The sequence below is a fragment of the Nilaparvata lugens genome, chromosome 1 (genome assembly GCF_014356525.2).
Source record: "Nilaparvata lugens isolate BPH chromosome 1, ASM1435652v1, whole genome shotgun sequence".
Lineage (NCBI taxonomy): Eukaryota > Metazoa > Arthropoda > Insecta > Hemiptera > Delphacidae > Nilaparvata > Nilaparvata lugens.
Window position 1 is genome coordinate 32,320,430 of NC_052504.1, and position 23,347 is coordinate 32,343,776.

Consider the following 23,347-nt stretch of genomic DNA (forward strand, 5'->3'; position numbering starts at 1 on the left):
AATCATGAATTATTATATACTAGTGTTCCGCAAGGGTTCAATTAAAAACTTGATGTAATGAAGAATATTGAAAACAGGCCTATAACCATCCTCGGTAAATTAAGAATCTATATGCAAAATTTCAAGTCAATCAGTTCAGTATAGTTCAGACTTGATGACGCGTCATTCATGAATTTCCTATCGTGTATCTGTATAGTCCGATTCTTTCCTTTATTATAGATTTCCATCTTATAGATTTACTATTGACCACAAAGTGTCCCTTGTGGGAACTTTTTTGGGGGATGTTTTGTATAACAATTCTGGAATTGAATGGTTAAAATTACTTGAAAGAGAAAAAGATATTTTTACGCTAATTTTAATCATTTGAATTTTTTTCAAATTTTCTTTGCTTGCTGCTTTGGCAGGTTGTGAAAACAAGCAGCATATTATGGTGGTACAACTTGCTTTGCTTAAAAAATATACACATCTCACTTTGTTCTACACAGTGAGTGGCTATTTTATGCTCAAAATCATCATTATTTCATGATTTATGCTTAGTGGTCCTCTTTGTGAGAGTGTGCTCTGGTTGATTGAGAAGTAAGGACAGTCCTCTTGCGGAAGGTAATTACAGTGAGGAAGTTGGTTTGCTTTCGCAGACAAAACTGTCTTATCGCACTGATTGAGATAAGCGTCTAGCTATCGGGTATATTTACGCTAGCAGACTTTTATGTGTTGCAAACTCTCTTCCCGAGTCCACTTATCCTACATCAACATCCGTCCCATTAACCACGGACAAGCCCACAGTATATGTGGGAGTGGACATTATCCCCGGCAAAAAAGGACTCCACGATTTCTTGTAGCAAAATCTATCATTTGAGTTTAGTTTGTAGATTTTCTGGAAAAGTTATTGTCAGGACGACAATATCTCAAATCTGAAATTAATTGTAGATTGTATTTTTATGCGGAACAAACCTATTGTCAGGATTTCAAGTAGTCTCGAACACTTACCTAAACAATAAGATACGATGTATAGGGTTGCACTCGATACTGGCAGCCAACCCAGTTCCGATACATCTAAGTGATGCTCATCTCTATAGAAATACAGCCCAAGAGCACCCTGAAAATTTCATAAACAAACAAAAGAATGAATCAATAATAATTATTCATTACGGTACTATAAAATGAACTGCATATAGTTTTTATACAAGAACAATGAAGGATAGAAGATCGATAAACTTTATTGCAAAAATATTGTGTCCTTTTGTGTTTGGATTTGGAGCCAGGGTTTCTTTTGTTATAAGACAAAGCAAATAAGCCGTTTGGCGAAGATTGTGTCCAAGATTTAAACTGTGAATCTGCAGATAATTTCCATTTGTTAGTATCATGGGCCTACTAAATTTTTTTCAAACAACTTGATTTACAAAGATTTTAAAAAATCTTCAGTCATCAAATCTTCACGATTCTCCAATATTATTTTCTTAAAAACTTGATCTCTTTCACGTTATTTCATATATATATCGGTTCAAAAATTTTCTAAAAACGTGAGAAGTGAATCTGAGGATGAAGGAAAGGAAAAATGGATTATATAAAAAATCAGGATCCCGAGATTTTTTACTTCTATGTGTGCAGAAAAATTGAGTTAAAAAACGAAAGTCTCGTTAAAGATTGTATGGTGTATGCAGTATGCTTTTCCTTTGGCTGGTGTTAAACTTCCGTCAATACGCGTACACGACTCAATTGGCTGGTTGAGCTGGTAAAAAAATCACAATGCCAAGGTTATCAAGATGGTACAGTTTATTATATCGCCGCTTGAGATTTTGCCGAGAATGGCAGAGGAGAGAGAAGACAGCCAAGCACGATTTAGGGATCACGTACTCTATTATGCCAGGAATTTTCAATAAAAAACTATGAACTCGCAAATAATCATGATTGTTGTAGCCTACACTTTACGGTGTGATCTCTCATATCACCAAATATCAAGTCTGATGCTGACTATGTTGATTATTTATAATTTATTTATTTTCAAATAGCTCCATTAGTGTACCTAACAGAATCGATTGGATCAATGTCACAAAAATATCAATAATAATGATAGTAGCCTACTGTGAAGAAAATAAATAATAGTGTTCTGGAGAGTATGTTTACTATACCCGAGAAACTGTTAAATACCAATAATTGAAAAAATCTGGTTTGTTACACAGACTTTTCTTACGTTATAAGTTTATAAAATTTTCCAGTCACTAAAAATCAATATTATTATAATTTAAAGAAATTTATTCTAGTTTGCTTGACCTTTTTGAAAAACTTTCAACTGTGGTGCAGATGTCACTTATACAGGGTGATTCATAATTATGGTAAAATAAATTAATACGTGATAGTAGAGGTAAAAATAAGAAAAAAAGTTCTTATAAACATATATCCATAAACACTTCATTAGCGAGCTATACAGGGTGAAAGTTTTGGTCCGGAATTCAGTTCCTCTGGTGAAATACACCGATGCTGAATTGTTTAGGGACTAGTTTTTGAAAAACTTATGCTGGATTCATATGGAAAAATATCTGAAAAATTGAATAAAACTAGTCTGGAAGCTGTAGTGTGAGTAGTTTTTGAGAAAAAAGTTGAAATATGCAAAAAATCTAAGAAAAAAACACAGACTTCTACGTTTGATGCCCAATAACTTTCTCTAATGACCAGTAAACAAATATTTTTTTGCAATAAAAATTGTAGAGAATTGAATTATGAAAAGAATCATGTGAGCTGTGTAAACTAAATTTAGATAAAAGTTGAATAAAATGTATTCTTAAGTAGTACATTATACCACAAAAATTTGCTTTTTTTGAGGAGAGAACTAATAACTCATAAGTTGTAGCTGATTGCAAATAAAATATTCGGTTTTTTATGAAAATTCTTATTTCTATATGGAAGTAACATATCTAAATGACATTAAACCTATACCAAAAGACTAGAGATGATGTTCAAAGTGACCTCCGTTGTTCTGAATGCATATGTTTAGACGTCTTCTCATCGATTGTCGGACCCGTTCAAATATTCCAGGAGTCTGCTTTATCATTTCTATTCCGTTCAAAATCCTTAATCCTCTGATGGAGCTCCAGCACACTTCAGTGTTGCTGTTTGTGAACACCTGAATCACAGCTTTCCAAATCAATGGATAGGCCGAGGTGGGCCAGTACCATGGCCAGCTAGGTCACCAGACTTAAATCTTTTGGATTTTTATCTTTGGGGACACTTGAAACCCTTAGTATACAATACCCCGATTGATACCATTGAAGAACTCCGATTAAGGATTTTGAACGGAATAGAAATGATAAAGCAGACTCCTGGAATATTTGAACGGGTCCAACAATCGATGATACAACTTATGAGTTATTAGTTCTCTCCTCATAAAACAGCAAATTTTTGTTGTGTATGTACTACATAATAATACATTTCATTCAACTTTAGTTCACAAAGCTTACATGATTCTTTTCATAATTCAATTCTCTACTATTTTTATTGCAAAAAAAACATATTTGTTTACTGGTCATTAGAGAAAGTTACTGGGCATCAAACGTAGAAGTCTGTGTTTTTTTACTTAGATTTTTTGCATATTTCAACTTTTTTCTCAAAAACTACTCACACTACAGCTTCCAGACTAGTTTTATTCAATTTTTCAAATATTTTTCCATATGAACCCAGCATAAGTTTTTCAAAAACTAGTCCCTAAACAATTCAGCATCGGTGTATTTCACCAGAGGAACTGAATTCCGGACGAAAACTTTCACCCTGTATAGCTCGCTAATGAAGCGTTTATGGATATATGTTTATAAGAATTTTTTTCTTTTATTTACCTCTACTATCACGTATTAAATTAGTTTACCATAATTATGAATCACCCTGTATAGTGGCTTATAGACAGGCAATGTAGAGTTTACTGATGGCCAGTGCTTGTCATATTATGTCATCTTCCATCAATTTCCATTTAGACAGATGTTTCGAGAGAATTGTGAATGAAAAGAAATTCTATCAGTCAAATCGAGAGAATTATTGTGAGTGGAAGGAAATTCTATCAGTGAATGAGACTATTGTGTGAATTGAAAGGAATTTTATCAATAAAGTGGAGAGAATTGTGAATGGGAGGAACTTCTCTGTCCATAAACAACTTAAGGTTCACTTTGAAGATTTACTCAGCAGCATAGAAAGAAAACGTGAAATAGAGTGGAATGCTGAACTGTGCAATAGTCATGACTATTGCGAAGCCCACAAGCAGGCGCTTCGATCATGAGGCGCAAAAGAAAGAATTATTGTGAATGGAAGGAAATTCTTTAAGTGAAATAAAGAGAATCATGAATGTAAGGTAATTCCATCAGTTCAATATTGAGAGAATTGCGAATTGAGAACTTTTTACTCGAGGGTGATGCCCATAGGGGCTCTGGGCTTGTGCGTGAGTAATGAGGCGGATGATAATGAGAAATGAATGGACCTACAGTTTTAGGTGGGTCCCGAGCCACCGGGAAGCGATTTTACAACTCATGAATCATATATGAGAGAATTGTGAATTGAATGGAATTTTATCAATAACATAGAGAATTGTGAATAGAAAGAACTTCTCTTTTTGTATAAGCAGCTTGAAGGACACTTTGTTTAAAACGCGGAAAATTCACGTAGCAGAAAATAAGGAAATTGCAAGAGACGAATGCTGACCTGTGCAAGAGTCATAACAATGGCGGAGCCCATGAGCAGGCGCTTGAATCCGAATCGGTTGACGACGATGGGCGTGCAGCAGGCGGTGAGGAACTGGACAGTGCCGATGATGACGGCCGATCCGGCCGGAGACAGCGACGAGGATGTCTTCATGAAGATGGGCTCCGCGTAGGCCAGCATCACGTTGATGCCGGAGAACTGCTGGAAGAAGGACAGGCCGCAACACACCAGCAGCGCGCGCAGGTTCGCCTTGTCCATGACCAGGTCCGACAGAGAGCCGCTGTTGTTCTCTCGCTTCACTATCATCGACATCTACAACAATCATACATCATGGATTAGAAACTGTATCTTTCCTTCATAAATTTCAAAAATTTATTTTTGTACCCTCAAATCCTTTTTTTATACTCGACAGTTCCGGTCAATTATGCCGTTATCAAATATCCAAATGGTGATCCTATATAAAAAACTATCAAGTAGCCATGTAGAAATGAATACAAAAAAATGCATTTTAAATATTTGTTTGCTTAATGCCTTGCGGACGGGTTAGATACAAGAGTTAGCTGACCTTAAATAATGAAGTTAGGATATAGAGAAATAGAGTAATTAGATGTCGTGAGATTGGAGATTCACTTTGATCTGTTATCATTCCTTATACAATACAATGCACATCAATATAAATACAATACAACACCTTACAATACAATATATTACTTTACAACTTTCTACTCCTAAAGTCTGAAGTGAATCTTTTGGTAGTTTTTGCATTCCTTCTCTTTCATTGTCTTTGGTTTAATTTGTTTTATGTTTCCCATTGTACTAATGATGATATTCTGAAGTGAATCTCTAGTATTCTATTTCTGATATTCCTTTTCTTATTGTCTCTGGTTTGCTTTGTATTATAGTGATATTATTATGAATATGTTGCCATAAGTATAACTCATTTTTTCCTATTTCAATTGCCTCGTACTACAATTCCCTAATTTCTCAGTTCATGTAGTAAAGTTGTAACATGGTAAAACTCTTCCAAGAAATTCTATTCAATCTTCTCCATAAGCTATCTTTCACAAAATAAGAGTACAGTATATGAAACTCATTCATCCGTTACTCTCATCAAGCTTCTACTAATTTTCCAAGACTGTACGATCTGCACTAATAACTTATTATTCTAAAACTAATAATAACTAAATTTCTTGGTTATCTTGTCTCGTGCAATGATAATTTCATACGGTGCTTTTCGTCTTGATTAGTTGATTTGCCTTCAATGTCGGAGAAATATTTTCTATCCAAATCACTGTGAGCTATACGGATTCGTAAGTAATAATTATTGTATCGTGAGTCGAACTAGGACTCCACTTTATTGCGTTTTGTAAAATTATCGGAAACCCATTTCTGAAACAGTTTCTTTGCTTCAACAAAACGTTCGAATGTGTCTCACTTTTTCCTCTCAATCCCGAATTGTAATTAGCCTATTAATAAACTTGAAAGTGCAACAACTATAATTTCCTTTCACGTCAAACACTTGATGACCGAAAAATAGTTATTTATTGTAATTTTGAAATATATCCTACTGTTCATGACAGATGGGAGGACTGTTCATGAGGATAATACAGTTGTAAAATCGTAATTCATCATTAATGAATTATTTCTTCTATGTTATAAGAACTATTTATTCCGTAGAGTCACTTTGAATCTCCCCCACAACAGCTCCAAGTTGCTTTTTTCTTATTTTTCCATCTACTTGACTACTGTATAGGGACAGCATAGTTTTTAGAGTGCTGCATTCAAATAAAGTACCAAGTACTAAAACCTCTCTCAGCGTATCTAAGCGACTAATAGCCGTACCGTATGCATTTTCTGCTGAGTTCAAGCGGAATTGGATCATAAATGATAGTTTAAACTCGAATTGTAGCACATTTCAATAAATGTCATCATTGCTCTATTTAATCCACCAGCTTATTGGATTAGCGTTGAACCTAGATGGCATTTAAGGCCCAATCCATACTTTCCAGTACCTAACAAATACAAATATAACTAAAAATTCCTACCTTTCTCAAATACAGCAAAGGTTGAATATAGCTAGAAACCGATTCGAATCGTATAACTCTTTTGAGCCCTGCTTCCAAATGAATTTCTACTCTGCTGGACAGAAACCTAATACCATTAGTTCTTATGTGAGCCTTCACGCATTGCTAAAATTAAAATAATGCATATGAAAGCTCCTATAAGAATGCTATTATTTTTTGAGAGAAACTACCGTTATAACAAAAGTAGTAGGCCTATATATTTTCTGCCCAGCAGTACGTCAAGAATTTAAGAGCGTCAGCAGGCTTCAGAGATTTGATATTTGCCTGGATGTTTTCCGGGTTTTAGCTAAAAATTAGACTTTAGTAATAACTCGGCTGATAAACATATTCAAGTTAACTAACTAGTCGGACTAATCTTCTTTTACAAGTAATACTAGTCAACTTTTTCTACAAGTAACTAGCTTAGTCAGAAAACGGAGTAAAGAAACTATTGTTTGTCAGAGTTGGGGCCAAGCCACACGATGCGTTTTTCAGACGAGTCGGCAAGGCAGTGAGCTCTCCTATTGGGTAAGCGTTCATGAATCAGCTGATAATCAGCCAATCGGAGAACTTCCTCCCCTGCTGACTCGTCTGAAAAACGCTTAGTGTGGCTCGGCCCTAAGCTAGTCTGCAGTCTGCAACAGCTCAAAACGTTTCTAGTGAGATTCTTTTCAAACAGCATAGGTTGGATGGAAAGCATATATAAGGAATACTGACAGTTTGAACCTTACTATAGTATATTATAGTGACGTAAAAGCGTCCACTTCAAATACAGTATTTGTGAACTGTCAGCTTTCCTTATGCATGACATCTATTTTACCCATACCTACATTCAATGCTGACATATTAAAGAGAACGGCACTATTGCAGTGCGGTATGATTTTTGAAATCCTGAGAGTACCTCGATTTCTTTGAGCTCGTCCTCGACTAGCTGGGGCGGCACATTGCCCCTAAGCCAGCAGAGCTCGGTGACAGCCTCTTCCAGGCGCCCCTTGGCGACAAGGAAGTGCGGCGACTCGGGTGTGCGCGTGAACAACACCAGTGACACGAACAACATCAGCGACGAGACGAGGATGAGACCCGAGTAGCCGAGGAACGGACCCGAGCAGTACTCCACCAGGTAGCCGCCCGCCAGGAACACCTCAGACATCGACGCCAGTGCACTGCGCAGGTTCAGCTGTGTCAAAACATTCAAACATTTTTCTGAACAAATATGGTGGTACGGTATTGACAACATCAATGTCTTATTATCTTTATTATGGAGAAATATGACAACATCTCTTTCCATATAATAATAGGTTATAGAAACACTGAACGTTGAAGATTATAAATGGAATATTACCAATAACTCTACAAACAGCGGGTGCAACAGATACGTTTGCATGTTTCAGTGATCCTAGTAATCTTAAAGCGAATCGTGTCATTAAATCAGTGTTGCAAATCCAGCAAATGCCGTTTGAGAGGGGATTTCAGGAAATTTTCATCCTCATTTCAGTTGTCATCATGGTGTGAAAGAAGCAACTATATAATTTCTTGAAAGATTGATTTCAGTTCATTATAATGAACACTGAATACATTGCATGAGCTAATATCAATATTATTGATATGGTTGAATTTCGATTTTGATTAAAATGCGGATATAAAGGGAAATATTAGAAAATCTCTTTTGTAGTACAATTTATGTTGGTGGGGGGAAGGTTGATATTATGCTAATAAATCATAATGAATGAGAGGACATGAACTAGTCCTGATCATTATTGTTATAATCACGCATTCATTGAAATGACCAGAAACTATAGTTTCACAATATTATCAATCTATGAAATAACATCTTTGAGATCCACTACAATTTTCTCCCTCTCTTCTGATTTCTCTCAAATCTGAGATTCAGCAACGTTTTGTGAATTTTTGTTGTGGAAGCTCATTTTCAAGAGCAACCATATTATTCCAAAACTATAGAATATAACAGCTACAGCTACAGAGTTTTCCAAACAGCCTATTTTTTAGTGTGATTTCTTGAGAGATTATCAGACATCAGTGTAAACATTCAAAGAAAATTGATGGAAATAGCTTCATTGTATAATATAATAGTATTAGAAGAAAGGTTATGGACTCTTAGTGTTGAAAGAAATAGAAAATTTATAAAGAAATTAACATAGAAATTGACATTGGTCTACAAGCTCTGAAAGCTCTCAACATTGACATATTGTTCTTTTAAATATTATAACCATTATAATTGAAAAGGCTACATTTTAACAGAGTTTTTGAGTAAAGTGATGAAACTTACGTCGGATATCTCGGAGACATAGAGCGGAATCGCAGCGAAGGCGACGCCAGTGCCGATGCCGCTAATGAAGCGGCCGAGGTAGATGATCTCGAGCGAGCGGAGGGGGCGCGCGAGGGCGAGGCAGGCCCAGGAGAGCACGAGCAGGAGGACGTCGACGAGGAGGGTACGCTTGCGACCCACCGAGTCGAGCAGCTGGCCTGAGAGGAACGCGCCCAGGGTGGCACCCAGCATGAGCAGTGAGCCAATCCACGACCCCTGCTCGTCGTCCACCTTGATCCAGTCGGCGTCGCTCAGCGCCGGCAGTGTCGGCGACGTCCACGACAGGCAGCAGCCCACCGAGAAGAACGGCAGCGTCACTGAAACGTCACACACCAAATAGCAGACTTTACTGACGTTGAATTACAGTAGTTTGTTTTAATGTACAGTAGTTAACTCAGGAGTCAGATAACTACGAAGATCATTTTTTCCATCCTCCGATTGGCCATAAATAAAAGACGAATGTATATAATATATGTAAAAGGATAATTTCCCATATAAATTAAAAAAAAGAGTTCTGGTCTTATCGATCACAAGGCGCTTGGTGGGGATGAGAAGAATCCAGGATGTTCCGCAGCTCTGATGCAGCAGGATGTACATCTATGTAAAAATCGCCCCTCTACCACAATCATGTCTGTGTCTTATTATATGTGATCGGAGGTTGAAAAAATGACCCTCTTACATTCAAACTGTTTTCTCCTAAGATTTGACAATGAAGCTTTTTCATTGTTCATGTTCACTTACACCACGATCACTATCGAAAAAGTAGTATTGTATGTAGGCCTAGTGTAGATGAGTGAGAGAGATCGAGATTTCGGAAAGTTGAAAGGACACAAGTTCATTTCAAAGGCTTTTCTTGGAGGAGAGATGTTTTATCAACTACTCAGAATTGTAACTAGGATTCACTAAATGCGAAACCTTGCATCGTTCTCATTATTTGGAATCTGTAATTTAAGACTAATAATTGTGCCAAATTTTCCACCTTCAAGTATCTTATGATTTGAACTTCATTCTCTTCTGTCGATCAATTGCCAATGCTTATTTTAAGAGGCTTAAGATAAAGAGGCAACTACTTAGATGGTGATCAGTGGCGGATTCAAAGGCCTGATTTGGTGAGGCGATTTTTGTTTTTGCTCAGGTTGATTGATGCCCACATAAACTCTGGCTTCTGCGTGCGTGGGACCGTAATAAAACTGCAGTAATGAGTGGACAGAACCAGGTTGTTTCCGAAACACGAGAAGCGATTCTTCCAATACATTTTTGTATCTCCATTCACTTCGTGATTTTATTTATTTATTGGTACAGGGTACCTGTGAATCTATACTATGGTAAACCAATTTTAAAAAATACGATTGATGGGTTGAAGGTATAGCCTATATATCAGGAGCCAACTCAGATAAATATAGTCTACAGTAATTCAATTGTATGAAAATACAGTATAATTTCGCATTGAATAACAGTTATACTAGATAGAGTTATACACAGTTATACTGTAGAATAACAGTTATACACAGAATAACTCTAGTTAATATACAGTTCTGTATAGGATTATTTATTATTTCGAGTCACAAAGGATTACATCCAAAAGTTTACTTTTATACTGCCTATATCCACTCCACCACTTTATAAATTGTACTCAAAATTTGTTCTCAACAAACTATATTTCTCGCATGCCACTTAATGTCAATACAGTCAATAATGTCTGTAAACTCTAAGGTTCAACTTTACGAAATTTATATTGATTTTAAATTGGTAATCAATAATTTTGATGTAAAGTGGACTGTATTGAATAGAAAAGAAACAAGTGATATCTCTACAGAAACAAGTACATGCAATGAATATATAAAAGAACAACTCACCGAAAATCTGCAGAGTACCTAATGTAATATTTATATTATTGAGCTTACAACTCCCAGGTAAGGTATTCATCAGGTGTCCCCGAGGTAGGAGATGAATCAAGGATGGTGAAAAGGCAAGCTTAATTGTCATCTACTGTTGGTAAATTCGGCTTCCATCATATAACGCTGCACATATATTTCTGACGAGATATTTACAATGTCTTTAAAGACTATAGATCGGTGAACTTTCCAATCGAAAAATAATAGTTTAAAACTTTCAACTAAAGGGAGTTTGGCAAACACTCTTCCAAACATAGGTTTATGGTGTACGATTTAACATTAACGAAAAAATAATAATTTGAAGAACGATTTTCTTCTGGGAATGATCGACGAATAATATCAATTCCCAACTCGAGGCAAGCTATTACAAAGCGAGACTGAACTGAAAGAAACAGCCTACCGGCTAGTGAGCGCGACGCACTCAAGTGAAAGAAATACGAACTGAACGAGGAGCGCGCGTCCAATTCAAAAACGAAAAATGAAAACTAGAGCTGGCTCCAACATCCCCCCCCGGCTGAAAAGCTATTTTCAGACAAGGCTAGAGAATAAAGAAACGAAAAAACAATGAATAAACGACGAAAGAAATAAAAATAAAACAAAACGAGAATAAAACAAAAAATGCAAAAGGAAAATTATTGAGTAGGCAACGGATACAACTTTGTAGCCGGCCTTTTGAAGCGACCATTGGCGCACCGCACCATAGCCACTCGAACGACACCGTCAGCACCGGGAAATACTTCCTCAATCACCCCCAGAGGCCATTTCAACGGTGCGACATTTGGTTGATACACTAGGACGATTGTACCAACCGTGAGAGGGGTGGAATTCTTACACCATTTCACACGGGTTTGTAATTCATGTAAGTATTCTTTGCACCAACGACTCCAGAAAGACTGAACCATTTGTTTGACTAATTCAAACCGATCCAAGCGATTCATTGGACGATCTTCCACATTTAACATAGGAAGGTACTTAAGAGGTGTCAAAGTGAGAAAATGAGCCGGTGTGAGGGCGAGGGGTTCACTCGGATCCGCGCTCATTTGACATAACGGGCGTGAGTTAAGTACAGCCTCAATTTGAACTAAGACAGTGTTCAATTCTTCGTAAGTCAACAACTGGTTACCAATAACTCGAAACAGGTGTGACTTTACTGATTTTATATTCGCCTCCCAAAGACCGCCGAAGTGAGGTGAACCTGGCGGGATGAAATTCCACTCAATGCTATGATCAGCAAGTTCATTCTGGAGCAGATTTTGATATTCCTTGGAGTTCAGCATCCGTGACAATTTTATTAGCTCATCATAGGCGCCGACGAAGTTGGTACCATTATCGGAATACATGACCTTACAAGGACCTCGTCGAGCAAGGAAACGGCGAAAAGCTGATAAGAACATTTGGGTCGATAAGTCCGAAACTAATTCAATGTGAACGGCTTTAGTTGCCATACAGACAAAAAGACAAATGTACGATTTAAATATGAAAGGATTCCGACGCCTGGCCATGGTGATTCGAATGGGTCCACCATAATCAACTCCACATTGGACGAATGGTTTAGACGACAGAGTTCTACAGGCTGGCAGATTGCCCATTTTCGGCGGTGTAAGAGTGGGACGATAGTGAAAACACTTGTTACATTTTCGTACATGACTCCTTATAAGGACACGGGCTGATAAAATCCAATATTTTTGTCTCAAAATAGACGCCAATAAATGAGGTCCAGCGTGACAGAGCTTTTCATGAAAATAATCAATCAAAAGCGTGACCAATGGATCATTTTTCGGTAATATAATCGGATGACAGCTGTCATAATTCAACTCAGAATTTTGTAAACGTCCACCCACACGAATAATATCATGATCAAGAAAGGGTGACAGTTGTTGAAGATGAGAAGTACATTCTTTCCCAGCTTTCAATTCCAGTAATTCTTTCGAAAAATGAATTTTTTGTACGACTTTACACAAATGTTTTTCCGCCAAATCGAAATCTAATTCATGAGGTTTAGGCAATAGACGAAGTGCTTTCAATATTAACACCATGATACGCAATAGACGTTGGTAGTTGGAACAACGAGCAATTAAAAGATGAATCGAATTAATAGATGAATTTTCCGACTGTACTACAGTGACAATTGAGTGAACCTTGACCTCAGGTAGACACTCCAGATCGACCTTGACGGGCCAATCACTCTCTTCTAACATTAGCCAAGAGGGGCCAGACCACCACAAATCATGATTAATTATTTCAGAAGGGGATAAACCTCTCGAAATGGGATCAGCTGGGTTTGAATTTCCTGCCACGTGTAACCAGTCGTTGATAGGACAGTCTTGAATTTTCGTAACTCGATTAGCGACGAAAGATTGCCATCTAGATGGACACCCCCTGATCCAATGTAAGACAACAGTTGAATCTGATAATGCAACAACGCGAGTCACGTGACAACGAAGGCTCAAAACAGAGACAACAACCTGTATTAATTCATTGAGCAAGAGCGCCGCACATAATTCAAGCCTAGGTATGGATAAAGTCTTAGATGGCGCGACTTTTGATTTAGCGCACAACAATGTGATAGTTGCAGGTTGCATATCCATTTGAGATTTTATGTAGATCACACCACCATAACCTAAAGTCGATGCATCACAGAAACCAATGACAGTAATTTTCGAATCATTCATCACTCCTAAATGACGTGGTATGAAGAGATTGGACAATAAAGGGAACTCCTTCTGACATGTCTCCCATTGAAGCGCAATAGAGGGAGGTACTGAATTGTCCCAATCAAGACCAGCATTCCATAATTGTTTTATTAAACATTTAAGAAACAAAGTTAGGGGTGACAAGAGTCCCAAAGGATCGAAAATGCGTGCTACTACCGATAAAATGTGACGTTTGGTAGGAACAGACTGATTAGGATTCACTGAAAAACAAAACAAATCACTACCAGGTTGCCATTTCAAACCTAGGACAGCCAACAAATTTCCCATCTCGAAATCTTTAGACAAGGCCGATTTTTCATCTTCCGAGAAATCATTCATCAATTCTGGTGAATTGGAACTCCATTTAGTAAGTTCGAATCTGCCTCTCTTGAACAATTCTTTAGCCTGACTACAAAGACGATTTGCTTCACCTAAAGAAGACACACTTGTCACCAAATCATCCATAAACATGTCACTCGGAATACGAGCTTTAGCATCAGGGAAATTTTCACCTTCTTCTTGAACAAGTTGATGGACAGTTCTGAGAGCTAGAAACGGTGACTCACTCAGACCAAATACGACAGTTTTTAATTCAAAAATTTGTATGGGATCATTGGACGAAAATCTCCATAACAAACGCTGAAATTTGCGACACGATTCATTGACAAGAATCTGTCTATACTATATCTGCTTTATATCAGCAGTTACAGCGATAGAAAATAACCGAAAATTGACTAACAGAACGAAAATATCCGTTTGCAACTTGGGGCCGATATGAAGTATATCACTCAATGATACTCCAGTAGTAGTTTTCGCGCCTGCGTCAAAGACAATACGCAAAGGCGTTGATTGACTCTGAGTTTTGATTACAGCATGATGAGGTATAAAATAACCACTTTTATCACTCTGATTTTTTATCAATTCCATGTGTCCTTGTTTGAGATAATCCAAGAGGACATCGTGATTAGAGATGTGTCGTTCGGTCATGACCCGTTCGAATTGAACGGGTCATTTAGGTGAACGAGTGATCCGGATCACATTTATTCAAAAAACCCGTTCATTTGACCCGTTCATCAACTGGGGTCAACCCCTGTTTTTACTGTCTTTACACATCAACTGTGGTGGGCCTCTTTTTTTTTTTTTTTTTTTTGCTTGTTTATAGGAAAGCTATAGGAAATTAACCGTTCAATTGAACGGGTCTTTTTGAACGGGTCGCGGCAGTGAACGTGAACGACTGACCCGAATCAGTAAAGTGATCCGAACTTCCCATCTCTAATCGTGATACACTAAATGCATGTTTGGATCACGTGCCAGTCGTTTCTCCAAACTGATGAGTCGACGTTCTGACATAGCATAAGAATCACCAAGACAATCAGGGGATTTTGAAAACGATAATGAGACAACGAATCTACCCGAATTTTCACGACGAACGGACGATGCAAAATTCTTCTCGCATTCCAACTCATCAGCAGTGAGTTGTTTTCCTACATCTGGAACGCTTTCCACTTCCCAAAATTTTCGAACTAACTTATCCAACGGTGATGTTAGACAAGTCATCAAACACGTTGAATTTTCTGAAGATTGAGTTAAAATAGGGGCTCTACCCATCAAAATATAACCGAAAACACTTTCCAAGGCCATCAAATAACTCGAATCAATTTCCACACGACCATTTCGGAAAATATGGGGCACTAATTCAGCTCCTATAATAGCATCAATTTCGCTGGGAATGTGATAACTTTCATCAGCAAGTCGAAGACCAAACAAATTTGATAATTTAGAATTATCAATTTTACTAGTGGGAAGCTGTTCCATGATTTTTTCGACAACTAATGGTTCAATGGAAAATTTAACACTAGAATCGAGTTGAGATTGAAGCGTGACAAAAGTACGACCAAAAACTGATTGCGAATTTCCGCCAAAACCATTCACAATTAATTGGAAAGGAGAAATCGATAGTTGAAATTTACGACAAAGTTTACGAGTAATGAAATGACTTTGACTAGCTGAATCTACTAAAACTCTTATTTTGTGCAATCTACCTCTCTTATCAGGTACCTCGACTTGAGCAGTTGATAGTAGAACACTATACGGTGCCGACTTCGAATCGATAGAACAACAGGTAATGGTATTATTTTCTACCTTTTTCGCATCCGAATTTGATGATGAATTTGAAGCATTTCCGAAATGTAAAAGCGAATTATGCTTCTGACTACATTCCTCGCAGTTGGAAGAAGTACAATCTTTACTACGATGGGCTGGCGAGAAACATTTCAAACAGCAACCCTTCTCCTTAACAAAACGAAAACGGTCCCAAGGTGATAACTGACGAAAAAGACGACAATTGATCAATTTATGATTTGTCATCGAACATTTCAGACATTCTGATATTTTTACCGGTGATTTGGTCACTTGCGAATTCGATTGAACAACCAACACTTTGGATTTTGGTATTGGTTTCACTACTGGCTTGCATTGTTTAGACGATTCGTCATGCGGTAACGATTTAATCTGCCTTTCGATGAATGAAACAAAATCAGTATATGTGGGATCATCCTTAGTATGAACTGAAGCTTCAAATGCCTTTCGAGAAACAGGATCTAAAATTTTCAACGCTTGGAACAGAAATATTGCATCAGATACATCTTCACCTCGTAGGCGTTTTAAAGCAGTAATTGAACCACAGAACTGATCGACTATAGAAACTAAACCTGCACGAGACTCAGATTTTAGACAATTGAATTCGAAATTTGTTTCAAGTACACATTTGAGAGTGAGCGGGGGTCATTGAACCGCTTAATTAATGCATCCCAAATAATTTCATAATTATTAGCAATAGGTGGTAGATGACGTGAAATATTAGCTGCTTCTCCAGATAGTTTGGACACCAGATATTGGACCTTTTGTTGATTTGGAATCGATTTGTTGTCATGAATCATGCATTTAAACATTTCGTAGAATACCGCCCATTTTGATTGATCTCCGTCGAACACAGGAATTTTAATTTTCGGTAAAATATTAGATGAATCCTTATTGGAAGATACAGGTTGAGCCGGGGTAGAAACACTAGGTACAACATGACTGCGTTTTTTCAATTCACTAGCAATTGCTTCCATATGTTCGAACATTTCCATATGTGAACTACTAAATTTGGGTACAAATTCCGGGTCTTTTTCCATTTCAAGCTCCTGTATTTCCATTTCAACAGCTTCATAATCCTGAACAGTTTTAAGAGTGGAACTATAGAGAATTAGAAATTGTTTAGCACTAGCTTCTTCTTTTAAAGCCTTTTTCGACAAATCGAAAGTACGTTGAATACGATAGAAATATTGCTCAAGTTTAGCTCGTTTGAGCTTTAACTTCTTTTCACTCATGATTGGATATTGGAAAGGTCTTAATGATTTTCATTTACTAATTTTCGAATAAAATTACGAATGCAACAATGAACGATTTTCATTGATGATTCAAGCAAGCAAAATGATAATGTTAGTACAAATTGAACAGAGAAAGCTCAATAGACGAAGCAAGCTAAGCGATAACGTTATCAGCATTGCAAAGTAACGGTTCCGATCGGACAATAGAGATAAGAGTGAACCAACTTGATCAGCTCAATTCATAATGTACAAACAGGTTTGAACCCTAGCATGCACAAACGATTAACAATAAAATTGGATAAGTGCTTGCCAAATATTTGAATAAAAAATAGCCAATAAAATTCGGCCTGGATGACCAATGTAAACTCTAAGGTTCAACTTTACGAAATTTATATTGATTTTAAATTGGTAATCAATAATTTTGATGTAAAGTGGACTGTATTGAATAGAAAAGAAACAAGTGATATCTCTACAGAAACAAGTACATGCAATGAATATATAAAAGAACAACTCACCGAAAATCTGCAGAGTACCTAATGTAATATTTATATTATTGAGCTTACAACTCCCAGGTAAGGTATTCATCAGGTGTCCCCGAGGTAGGAGATGAATCAAGGATGGTGAAAAGGCAAGCTTAATTGTCATCTACTGTTGGTAAATTCGGCTTCCATCATATAACGCTGCACATATATTTCTGACGAGATATTTACAATGTCTTTAAAGACTATAGATCGGTGAACTTTCCAATCGAAAAATAATAGTTTAAAACTTTCAACTAAAGGGAGTTTGGCAAACACTCTTCCAAACGTAGGTTTATGGTGTACGATTTAACATTAACGAAAAAATAATAATTTGAAGAACGATTTTCTTCTGGGAATGATCGACGAATAATATCAATTCCCGACTCGAGGCAAGCTATTACAAAGCGAGACTGAACTGAAAGAAACAGCCTACCGGCTAGTGAGCGCGACGCACTCAAGTGAAAGAAATACGAACTGAACGAGGAGCGCGCGTCCAATTCAAAAACGAAAAATGAAAACTAGAGCTGGCTCCAACAATGTCATACAGTCAATTGCGCTATTGTACTATCCGAGTCATGGTATCATCAATGACACGATGGATACCAGCACCATATTCATTAGAGCTATTCCTGCCAGTCTCTTCTCCCCTCTATGATCATAGATATGTTTCGACACTTCTCTTACTAGCTCAGCAGTCAGAATTCTCAGCTAGAGCTCTCAGCAGTAAGCACTAGCTATACTTGTAAAGATAGCTAGTGGACAAGTTAATTAGTGACAGGAAAGACGAATTTGTCAAATTTTAGGGCGAAATCATACTAGGCGTTTTCAGACGAGTCGGCAGGGTAAGAAGCACTTTGACTGTCTGCTGATTAGGTTGACGTTCGGGAATCAGCCAACCGGAGAGCTTCCTGCCCTGCCAACTAGTCTGAAAACGTCTAATATAGTTCCACCCCAAGTGGCAAGCCACACGAAGCGTTTCTTTAGGCTTTTCAGCTTTGCCATGTCTGAAAGTCCCTATAGATTCTATTCAATGAAATGAAGCTTAAATGAGGTTTAAATGACATGGCCGATTGAACCGTGTGTTCTTGCTAGACGGATCAGGCGAGAGAAGCGAGCCTGTCGGCCACCGTATTCTAATTATTCAAAATATTTTACAGGCTTGTTCATGGTAATTCAATTTATTTACAATATTTACAAAAACAATTTTTTGGGGCCTTAGGGTAAGGCGACCGTCTCCTTGAATGCAAAGTAAAACTCAACTATGATATGTCTTGATTTTTTCTCAAAACTATATAAACTACACTATTTCTGACTCCAAAATATTTATATTCTTGTACGAATACAAAAATAATAGCGTATGTTTTCCCGATTTTCTTGACGTCTGGAAATCAAAGAGAATTGAAAATCTTGATTGATGTATTTTGCTTCTCCTGAAAGACCAGAGTTTGAAAAACGATGAATTTCAACTGTAGAAAATAACATCTGTCAGATCAGAGAAAAGTGACCTTCATTTGATATGCTAATTACCGTAATTTTTCAAGAATAAGTTGTCTGAGGGCAGATTATTATGAAAGGCACTCACAATCAATTCCATACATCCATTGAATGCAGTAATGAAGCATACAATAATAGAGTTCAAAAAGAGAATGAACAAGAGTGTATTCACGTATTGTTCCATTATTATGATAATCTCCTGTGGCTTGTCAGCTTCTAGAATTCGAACAAATGTCTTGCTTTTTTCGATTCGAAATTTATTTTACTCTTTTCTCTCTTGAATCCCATTGTAACGTTTAGAGACGGTACAGAATATTTCACGTGAAACATAGTAAATTTTTCTTGATAGCTTGTTGAATCATACTTCATTCTAGTCGGAATTAAAGAATTTGATAGTCGGTGAATAACAAGATTAGACTGGAAAATTTGGAAGTTTGGGTGCAAAACATTTAGTAGTAGGTAACTTAAAGTTGGTTTAATTTGGTAAATTAACTAGAATCACTACTTTATAAAACTTCAAAATTGGTTTCCAGTTAGGCAACTCATCTTCAAGATGATTCTAAAATGCCTTTAGCCTTATAAAATGACATTAAAACTAGCAATTTCATTAATTATTTCACATCAAATAGATAGATTTCTCGAAATTCCATTCAGATCACGATGGAATAATGATAAAATATTTTAATACGGTAGTTGAGCACTCGGAGACTAGGCCAATCTCGAGTTGAGTGCGCTAGGCGGGGATGTTTTGGCTTTTCCCAAGCCATAAGCCATGTTTTTTCAATGTTAATAGGTACAAGATAATATGATATTATCGAGATTCATGGTGTGACTGACATTAGAACGATGAGTAATGATGATCCAGAATCACATTCATGCAAATCGTGACTGCTTTGGTTTCATCTGGCCAATCTGAAAGAATCCTACGGCATTACACACACTCTATTGAGACAGCAAGGCACGACAGTGGAAGATTCTATAGTTTAGAACATTGGCAATGAACTGATATTCCACGTGTTAATTATCCACTCTTCATGACTGTCAAGTTGGTCGCTCAATTTATTGGTTTGTAGAAGAATGTCATTGCTGACAAGGAGCTCCAACACATATTTATTTATTGAGTCATTTGGGATTTCTGATAATAATTCACTATGGATGACAACAAGACATCTAAATATTATTCTAATCATTATCGTTGAACAGTAGAATTAGGAGTTGTATGTGAGGATTGCCAAGTTTTTCTTTACTTCTTTGATGCTTGAGAGCCGAATGCCCTATCCGTAAACTTTCGAAAAATTGTCATTTCAAGTTAAATTTTATGCATGGGAAAATTTTCGATGAATCTCTTTGTTCAAGATATGCATTAACATTTTTATATGAAAATTTTACTTTATATTGAAAAAAATCTTTGATGCAATATCTATTGTTTCAATTTGCAAGTTATAGGTTCAATATTCAAGTTATTCTTATTGATGACTCCTTTATTTTTCCCTCCTTCTCCTTTTGCCTCCATATAGTTCCTATGAGGCATGGCACGAGCCTTCTCATAGCCGAGATTGAGTTATTCAATCATCCAAGCTTTTAGCCATTGTTATGCAACTTGAGATGAGATTGAGAAGTTTTACTTTGAATGACGATACCATTGTTATCAAAGTGATAATTGATCATAAACATTGCTAAAACTAAATAGGCACATTGTTTGTGTAACAAGCTATTAATCTACCTTTGAAGCTCGTTCCTCTTGACACTCAATCACGTGTGTTTTGTTTATGATGTACTCACCATTATGTAGATACAGCTCATTCTATCAGTCAAATTTTTCTCATGTCCTAATAATTCGAAGTTCTCATATCAGTTTGGATTCCTCTTCTTAGATGTTTTATTGTAAAAGTTCATACTATTTCCCAAGCAAATAATTTATTTCTTTTTCTCCTCAACCTATCTTCCAATTATAGACTAAATCATTGAAACTATTCATTTCAGACATTATATTATCGGGAGAACTGGCCAGCAGGCTCGCTTCACTCGCCTTATCCTTCTAGCCCCGGCTGAATATCCAGAAAAGAATATATTCATGATAAATGAGATTAATTTTTCCGACATAATTATAGGGGAAAGTAGACGTCATGCTCACTTCGCTCGCTCTATCCGTCTAGCCCCGGCTGACTCATCTAGAAAATAATGCCTGCATTTTTCATTTGTGCTTACTTCCTTCTCTCCTATAGTCAAGTGCTCAATCACCAGTTGACTGAGAAACGCAGATAAACACTTGAAAAAGCCGAATTTGGGCGTATCTCTGTCAAACTTCTCAAGTTCTGCACAGAAAATGTCTAGACCTTAGCTGATTCTCAGAGCCGAATATGAATATCATTCTTCGTCCATTAGCTCTCGAAAAAGTTCATATGAACTATATATATTTTATATATATGTTAAAAACATCGCAAATCTAATCAGATTGAATGGAAATATAATTTCTCAAATAAAAATGATGAACAGAACTTACAAAACCTTTATTTCTAACTTTTTCAAGCTCCAATCAACTTGAAAAATCTATTTTTCATAAAAATAATCAATTGAAAACGAAATGAATAACTTGGGAAAAGAAAATTTCCAAATTGGCACGCCATTATCTAAATTGAACTTGATTTATCTTGTTTGACTTGATTAGTTTGGACTTTTAAAATTTAGTCGATCCTGAAAACGCTTATGCGGAATTTTTGAACTCTCTCCACACAAAGTTGTCAGACTCTACCTGAACTCTGTAACAGATTTGTACGTTTTCTGTTCTTGTGCTCTTGAAAAAGCTGGAAAATGTAGAAAACCGCCTGAAAAACACTGATGTTTCAAAGCACTCTCAACACAACATTTTTTGTACACCTTAGTTGAGCCTGTGTACCAAAATCTCAGTTCTTTCTATTATACAGTAGTTCTCATAAGACTGATAATACACAGAGAATTGCAAGAAATCCAATTTTGGGCGTATCTTTGGTGAAATTTTGAAGCCTTTCAACACGAAATTTTTTAAACATAACTGAAAATCTGTATCAAATTTAAGCTTTTTCTGCTCATTTGTTCTCGATTATACGAAGAAAATTCACTGCAGATTTAGTGATTATTTTTGAATCCGTTCTTAGTGCGCCTCTATGAAAGGTCAACTGAACATATCTGCGAAATTTAAACATATGCCCATTTTTAGTGCTGTTGATAGGTGAGATAGTGAGTAAGAGTGAGTGAATGAAGGAGTGCTTTTTGTTCCAATACTATATATTAATTAAGATTCGAGTTTATATATATTTTTAGGGGAATTTGAATTGAAAAAATCAATTATTTTCAAGACTAACCTGGAATCATCTATTTTTCACCTAATTTTTTCGAATGATTCTGACTCAAAGGTAGGTGGTAGAATTTACTAAAAAATCATAATGGTCTCAAGTTGATGAAATTAGTCCACGTGATTCGTTATCTAAGGTAATACACAACCGCAAAAGAACTCAACACTTCCTAAATGATTAAACTGATGATGACTGCAATTAAAGTAGTCATAAAATTGATGATTGAAGAATTTGTTTTTAAGTAGGTGTGAGACTTACATACTGATCAAGAAACAATCGACGGGAAATTCGAAGTTGAAGGAAAAGTTGTGCGTTTAATGTTTAATAATCATTTTTGCCTGATCCCAAGGTTACGCGCCGGAAAATGACAGTAATTATAATCATTATACCTTTCCTCAATAAGCGATAACGATTTGATTGAGTGATAAACGAGAACAGTAGTAGGCCTAAGCCAGTTGAGTGAAAAATGGCGCACAGAAATATCATTGTTTCCAGTATTCAGTTTCAGTATTGTAATCTGTGGCACTCAATAGACATTTCGATATCCATGATTTATAATTAGGAGTAAATGTATGTATGGAATATGATAGAACTAATCATCTGATCAACTAGTAGGATTGAACTATCTTTTGCTTTGGAAAGTTTGTTGAAAACTTTCACTAAAACATAAAAACGTTTATGATTGACATCTTATTGAAGAGAACTCTTTATCAAATCAACTCGTACGCCGTTTTTTGGAGAATCAGTAATAAATTCTCATAATCTGGGCTACTGTAAAAATTTCTTCATTGTAATTATTATTGATGTAGGCTTGAAATAATCTAAATACTTACAGTACCTTAATTATTCTGAAAAATTGATGTTTTATCTCACAGTAGTGTACATCAGAGGTTTTTCCGATGTATTGGTCTGATTTTCTTGCATTAACTTTCTTACTTTCATTATGAAATTATAATTTTTTACACACGT

General features: G+C 36.5%; 1 protein-coding gene across 1 annotated transcript in view; it reads right to left on the bottom strand.

The window, feature by feature from the left end:
- LOC111050771 (facilitated trehalose transporter Tret1) overlaps nucleotides 1-23,347 on the bottom strand; it is a 35,332-nt gene that overhangs the window by 5,016 nt on the left and 6,969 nt on the right. The window contains exons 2-5 of the mRNA XM_022337126.2: nucleotides 9,031-9,386; nucleotides 7,645-7,920; nucleotides 4,681-4,992; nucleotides 988-1,096 (exon numbers count right to left, since the gene is read on the bottom strand). Coding sequence (XP_022192818.1) covers nucleotides 988-1,096; nucleotides 4,681-4,992; nucleotides 7,645-7,920; nucleotides 9,031-9,386 — 1,053 coding nt within the window. The remainder of the gene's footprint in view (nucleotides 1-987; nucleotides 1,097-4,680; nucleotides 4,993-7,644; nucleotides 7,921-9,030; nucleotides 9,387-23,347) is intronic.